Genomic DNA, 7768 nt, shown 5'->3' with positions numbered 1-7768 from the left:
AAAGAATGCTAGTGGAAAAGGCAAACAGCTGTTGTAGTGTTACCTGTCCTTGTCGTGCTCTCACTAGCCCCAACACATTCACGCTGAGGAAACACCTGTGGCTGACATGCATGGCAGCCATTTCTTCACAATGCGTGTTTCTCTTTAAGTGGAGAATGGATGTTGCGTCTAAAGTCATTAGCGGCTGACAGACTCTGTCCTTGACATGAAGTACTTGGACCTGTCTGACTATTCTGTTGTTCTTTGGACAAACACCAGAACATTCCCTGCCTTTTGTCTCTCTATGTGGTCTGAAACATGACATCCCCTTTCTCGGCTGGAGTGTAGCCTGTCTCTTTAAGAGTGGGTCATAAGTTCTGCCTGCAAAATACTACTCCGTACCAGCAGGGGGCGAGGCGACGCGAGTTACGTGACCCAAGAGTGTTTGAGTTTGTGTTTATTTGGAACATGCATGCATACAACATGATGCATCACACATGCATGCATACAACATGATGCATCACACATGCATGTATACAACATGATACATCATACATGCATGCATGCATAAAATATGATGCATCACACATGCATACAACATGATGCAGCACACATGCATACAACATGATGCATCACACATGCATGCATGCATACAACATGATGCATCACACATGCATACACCATGATGCATCACACATGCATGCAAGCGTACAACATGATGCATCACACATGCATGCATGTGTACAACATGATGCATCACACATGCAGCGCTTTCGTACAACATGATGCATCACACATGCATGCGTACAACATGATGCATCACACAGGCATGCATGCGTACAACACGATGAATCACACATGCATGCGTACAACATGATGCATCACGCATGCATGCGTACAACATGATGCATAACACATGCATGCGTACAACATGATGCATCACACAGGCATGCATGCGTACAACACGATGCATCAAGCATGCATGCGTACAACACGATGCATCACACATGCATGCATGCATACAACATGATGCATCACACATGCATGCATACGACATGATGTATCACACATGCATGCATACGACATGATGTATCACACATGCATGCATGCGTACAACATGATGCATCACAGATGCATGCATGCATACAACATGATGCATCGCAATTTCCAGTTTCTCTATTCAACATGTTCGAAAAGGAGTAGGAAGAAGCAGAGCTTGTTTAATCCTACCCCTTTTCCTTTACACCTTTCTTCACTTCCTGTTCTCAATGTATTCACAATATACTCCATAAGTAATAACATAAAACATTAAATCATAATTATTGAAGTGAGTTATATTTCATATGGTGAGATAAATACGATTATCTAGAAAATGAATGGATGGATGAAATCAGAATGTTTATTATGGTTCTTCTTCTTCCATATACTGATATACTGAAGGTCTTAAAGGCCTACTGAAACCCACTACTACCGACCACGCAGTCTGATAGTTTATATATCAATGATGAAATCTTAACATTATAACACATGCCAATACGGCCGGGTTAACTTATAAAGTGACATTTTAAATTTGCCGCTAAACTTCCGGTTCGAAACGCCCCTGAGGATGACGTATGCGCGTGACGTAGACCGGCGAACACGGGTATGCCTTCCACATTGAAGCCAATACGAAAAAGCTCTGTTTTCATTTCATAATTCCACAGTATTCTGGACATCTGTGTTCGTGAATCTGTTGCAATCATGTTCATTGCATTATGGAGAAGGAAGCTGAGCAAGCAAAGAAGAAAGTTGTCGGTGCGAAATGGACGTATTTTTCGAACGTAGTCAGCAACAACAGTACACAGCCGGCGCTTCTTTGTTTACATTCCCGAAAGATGCAGTCAAGATGGAAGAACTCGGATAACAGAGACTCTAACCAGGAGGACTTTTGACTTCGATACACAGACGCCTGTAGAGAACTGGGACAACACAGACTCTAACCAGGATTACTTTGATTTGGATGACAAAGACGCAGACGTGCTACTGTGAGTATGCAGCTTTGGCTTCTAAACATTTGATCGCTTGACCGTATGTGCGCAACTTTTTTTTGCGTATGTACGTTGTTGTGTATTGAGCTGTATGTTTTGTCTGCATGGTTACACCCAGTGACCACCAGGGGGAGTGCCAGGTGGGTTCATATATGTTGGGTTGAACTTCCGTTCGGTGTGTGGCAATAAAGCTGTCTAACGTCTACACCAGCTCCCGACTCGGCTCTCGTGATTACATAGATAAGGTGAAATAGGAGGATGACTGTTAGTGTTACATACTAACAGTCAGTATACAATAATTGGCGACGAGCACGGATGCGCCTGCCGACGGATTAAGAGGCGGGTGGCGGCGAATCCGCGGAGTTCATCGACGGCTAGCGTTAGCTTAGCTTTGTTAGCATTAGCTCCGCATAGCAGCGGGGGTACGACTCACGTCGGGACGACCTGCGAGCATGGCGGGCATCCTGGGACAGATGGACGCCTTTGATGAGTCGACGGAGCAGTGGTCGACATACGTGGAGAGGTTTGAGCACTTCGTGGCAGCAAATGGACTGAATGAGGGGAGGAAGCTGCCGGTGTTTTTCAGCGTGATGGGACCGGCGACGTACGGTCTACTGCGCAGCCTCATCGCCCCAGAGAAGCCGGGCACGAAAACGTATGATGAGGTAGTGACATTGTTGCAAGCACATTTCTCCCCAAAGCCCATAGTGATAGCGGAGAGATATAGATTTCATAAGAGAGATCAGGGGGAGGGGGAAACTATTACACAGTATGTAACAGATCTAAAAAAATTATCAGAGCACTGTGAATTTGGAGCTTACCTGCAGGATGCACTAAGAGACAGGTTAGTGTGTGGGTTGAACAGTGAGTCGATTAAAAAGAGGCTGTTAACAGAGAAGGATTTAACATACCAAAGAGCAGTTGAACTAGCAGTTTCAATAGAAACAGTGGCACGTGAATCTCAACAGCTCAGTAGCTCACAGAAGGTGAACGCTGTCTCTCTCTCCTTGCCACCGGGCCGTAAATGCACTCGTTGTGGTAGAGTAAATCACAAAATGGAGGAATGTTTTTACAAGGACCAGTCCTGCCACAATTGTGGAAAAAGGGGGCACATAGCTCGTATGTGCAGGGAGGATAAAGGGGGACCGAAGACAACACATTTTTTTGGGGTTAAAAAGGGACAGAAAATGAAAGGAAAATTCAAAAAGAGGGCCGATCAGGTAGAGGCGGAGACTAAGCCCAGCGACCCAGAGACAACAGATTCAGATGGGGTGGGAGGCTTACATGTAGTGGAGGTAGAAAAAAGCGTTAAACATGATAGCGCTGCGTCAGCGATTATCTGGGTTAGACCCAAGGTGGAGGGACAAACTATAGAAATGGAGTTAGACACAGGTGCGGCAGTGTCGATCATTTCAGAAAAAGTATACAATGCTAAATTTAGCCAGTTACGCCTCCGTACCACCAACCTACTGTTGAGATCGTATACAGGGCAGGTTATGACACCCTTGGGGGTAATAAAAGTAGACGTGCGTCTCAACAAACAACGGGCACGTCTCCCCCTGTATGTGGTTAAGGGTGACGCTCTCTCTCTTTTTGGACGAGAATGGTTGCGAAAAGTAAAGTTAGATTGGACAATGATTAAAACTATTCGAGCTACACATCCCATACAGGAAGACCGCACAATGGCGACAGTACTAGACAGCCATGCCAGGGTGTTCCAAGAAGGTCTAGGTACACTAAAGGGCTTTGAGGTGGCGTTAACCCTCAAGCCGGTGCATCAACCGAAGTTCTTCCAAGCACGGGCGGTGCCGTATGCACTTCGGCCGAAGGTGGAGGAGGAATTAGAGCGTTTGGAACAGGGGGGCGTACTGTCTCCAGTACAGTTTAGTGAATGGGCTACTCCAATTGTACCCATTTTAAAAAAAAATGGGAAAGTACGTATATGCGGAGATTTTAAAGTGACCTTGAATCCCGCGCTTTGTGCTGAACACTACCCCATTCCGAGGATAGAAGATCTTTTCGCATCGCTAGCAGGGGGGCAGCGTTTCAGCAAATTAGATCTGGCGAACGCATATTTACAGGTGCCGGTTCAGGAAAGCTCCCGTAAATATCTGACCATTACCACGCAGAAGGGAATGTTTTGCTATAACCGTCTTCCCTTCGGGATCACCTCTGCGCCGTCAATCTTTCAGCGAGTCATGGACCAAGTGTTGCAGGGCCTCCCCAACGTCCATTGTTTCCTGGACGACATTTTGGTGACTGGGGAGAACGATGCAGATCACCTAAAAAACTTAGATGCAGTGTTGGGCCGATTGGGAAAATTCGGTTTGCGAGTACAGAAGGAGAAATGTGAATTCTTCAAGAGTTCATTAGAATATTTGGGGCATGTCATTGATAAAAAAGGGCTACATAAGTCCCCAGAGAAGCTTAAGGCCATAGCGGAGGCCCCATCCCCCATTAATGTGAGTCAGCTCCGTTCTTTTTTGGGCCTGATAAACTATTATGGGCGTTTTGTTAAAAACATGGCAACCATGCTCAGCCCGTTACATGAGCTGTTGCACACCGGAGTGGCATGGAAGTGGTCACCAGAGTGCGAGAAAGCCTTTAAGGCAGCAAAAGACCATTTGCAATCAGAACAGGTGCTAACGCATTATGACCCCAGGTTGCCCCTGCGGATAGCGTGTGACGCGTCGCCGTATGGGGTGGGCGCGGTACTTTCGCACGTGATGCCCGGTGGTGAGGAGAGACCCATAGCCTTTGCCTCTAGGACACTGAGCAAGGCAGAGCAAAATTATGCTCAGATTGAAAGGGAGGCGCTGGGAATTATTTTTGGGGTACGTAAATTCCACGCCTATTTGTACGGGTGCCATTTTACACTACTCACAGATCACAGACCGCTGACAAGTATATTGAGTCCCAGTAAGGCGACGCCACCTATGGCGGCCGCACGACTGCAGCGGTGGGCGTTAGTGTTAGCGGCACACAACTACACAATCCAATACAGGAAAGCAGCAGATCATGGGAATGCAGATGGTCTCTCACGGTTGCCACTGCAGGTAGCGCATGGGGAAAAGCCAGACGCAGTAGATAGGGTGACAGTACATCACCTTGAGACACTCCCAGTGGACAGTGAAGATATTAGGAAGGGAACTAAATATGACCCAGTGCTCTCTAGGGTAGTAGATATGGTAGTTTCAGGCCAGTTTGTTGGAACAGTTGGGCAGAATGACGCGTTGGCACCCTTCTACATGCGACGAGACGAACTGACGGTGATCCAGGGGTGTTTGCTATGGGGCAGTAGAGTGGTGGTGCCTCCAGCGTTGAGACCGCAGCTTCTGAAGGAACTACATGCCGGGCACCCAGGCATGGTCAAGATGAAGGCCATTGCACGGAGCCATGTCTGGTGGCCGGGGTTAGACGCCCAGATTGAACAGCAGGCCAGGACATGCTCTACGTGTCAACGGAACCAAAAGAACCCGGCGCTCTCCCCACTACACACCTGGCCGTGGCCGGGATCTCCATGGCAACGGATCCATGTGGACTTTGCGGGGCCGTTCGAAGGACACATGTTCTTGGTGGTGGTAGATGCGTACTCTAAGTGGCCGGAAGTACAGGTGCTGAAAACGACGACGACGGAGAAGACTGTACAGGCCCTGAGGAGTATGTTTGCCCGCAACGGAGTACCAGAGACACTGGTTAGTGACAATGGGCCACAATTCACAGCGGCAGAGTTCGGGGCATTTCTCCGGGCATTTCTCCGGGCAAACGGAGTGAAGCACAAAAGGTCAGCGCCGTTTCACCCCGCCACGAACGGTCAAGCAGAGCGTTTTGTGCAGACGCTGAAGCGTTCATTGAAAGCGTCTAGGGGAACATTTACGCTGCAACATCGAGTGGAGGCATTTTTACTCAGCTACAGGAATGCGCCTCACATGACGACGAGTGAGTCTCCGGCTATGCTCTTCCTGCGCCGTCGGCTCCGCTCTCGCTTGGACCTTGTGAAGCCGAACGTGTCGGCTACGGTGGAGCTGGCGCAGGAGGGCCAACGAGAACGCAGAGATCTGGTGGCTAAGGACAGACGGTTTGCAGTGGGGGAGGCCGTGCTGGTGCGTGATTATCGACGGGGGGAGGAGAAGTGGATGCCTGGACTGGTGGCATCACAAGAGGGACCGGTATCCTACTCCGTGGATGTGGGGGCAGGCGCACTCTGGAGACGTCACACAGAGCAGATGAGAGCCGGTGACCGTGCGCTTTTGGTTCCCACTGGTCCAGAGCAACCAGCTGTGCCGAGTGAACTGATAATTGGGGCCCAGCCGGTTGCTGCCCCCCCTTCTCCGGCAAGAGGGGATGCTCTGGGAACCGGGACAGTCGCCCCCGAGCCAGGAGGGTCACCCAGACGGAGAGCGGATGTTGGCGCGCCAGGCCGGAGGTATCCACTCCGGGTTACCAGAGCTCCAGACCGCCTTAATCTCTGAACTGGGGGCGTGGGTTGTTAGAGAGTCATGTCACGTTTTGGGGCAGAATAATCCCCGTTGACTGACTCCGAGGTTCGGGGGTAGTCTACCCCCCGGCCTCAGTAAGCATGTATGTGTTTAAGTTTGAGTTCCCTATTTACAATAGCCCCCTAAGTGGGTATTTCAATGTATTTTATGGTTACACCGCCGATTCGCACAAAGCATCATTTTGCACATAACACACGTTCTAAGTGCTTATGGCCTAGTCTGTTTTTATAGGCTGGGGTTAATAGGGGTGGTTTTAGGTGGGTGCGAATCTGAATAAGTGGGGAGGGATGTTGTGTATTGAGCTGTATGTTTTGTCTGCATGGTTACACCCAGTGACCACCAGGGGGAGTGCCAGGTGGGTTCATATATGTTGGGTTGAACTTCCGTTCGGTGTGTGGCAATAAAGCTGTCTAACGTCTACACCAGCTCCCGACTCGGCTCTCGTGATTACATAGATAAGGTGAAATAGGAGGATGACTGTTAGTGTTACATACTAACAGTCAGTATACAATATACGTAACTTTTTTAAAATATATAAGCTTTATGAACCTTGGGTTAGGTGAACGGTCTTTTGGGCTGAGTGATTGTGTGTGTTGATCAGGTGTTTGAATTGTATTGGCGTGTTCTATGGAGCTAGGAGCTAGCAGAGGAGCTAGGAGCTAGCGTAACAAACACGCAGGTGTTTTTATGCAGGATTAATTTGTGGCATATTAAATATAAGCCTGGTTGTGTTGTGGCTAATAGAGTATATATATGTCTTGTGTTTATTTACTGTTGTAGTCATTCCCAGCTGAATATCAGGTCACCCCCGGCTCTCACAGCATCTTCCCTATCTGAATAGCTTCAACTCCCCACTAGTCCTTCACTTGCACTTTACTCATCCACAAATCTTTCATCCTCGCTCAAATTAATGGGGAAATTGTCGCTTTCTCTGTCCGAATCTCTCTCACTTCATGCGGCCATCATTGTAAACAATAGGGAACTTTGCGTATATGTTCAACTGACTACGTCACGCTACTTCCGGTAGGGGCAAGCCTTTTTTTTATCAGATACCAAAAGTTGCAATCTTTATCGTCGTTCTATACTAAATCCTTTCAGCAAAAATATGGCAATATTGCGAAATGATCAAGTATGACACATAGAATAGATCTGCTATCCCCGTTTAAATAAAAAAAAATCATTTCAGTAGGCCTTTAAGTGTTGTATGTGTGTACAAATGTTTTAAATTATTTTTTTCTCTAAGGTTATATTTCTCCTCTTTGC

At 47.8% G+C, this 7768-nt stretch overlaps 1 protein-coding gene across 1 annotated transcript; it reads left to right on the top strand.

The window, feature by feature from the left end:
- Positions 1-2189: 2189 nt before the first annotated feature.
- LOC133657097 (uncharacterized protein K02A2.6-like) lies at positions 2190-6914 on the top strand. The gene has a single exon (XM_062058029.1). It carries the CDS (start codon positions 2459-2461, stop codon positions 6476-6478), a length of 4020 nt encoding a protein of 1339 aa, XP_061914013.1. The 5' UTR covers positions 2190-2458; the 3' UTR covers positions 6479-6914.
- Positions 6915-7768: the final 854 nt, after the last annotated feature.

The sequence above is a fragment of the Entelurus aequoreus genome, linkage group LG01, assembly GCF_033978785.1.
Source record: "Entelurus aequoreus isolate RoL-2023_Sb linkage group LG01, RoL_Eaeq_v1.1, whole genome shotgun sequence".
In the NCBI taxonomy this organism is placed as follows: Eukaryota; Metazoa; Chordata; class Actinopteri; order Syngnathiformes; family Syngnathidae; genus Entelurus; species Entelurus aequoreus.
Note: the sequence above shows the minus strand (reverse complement) of the source record. Positions and strands in the feature narration are given on the sequence as shown.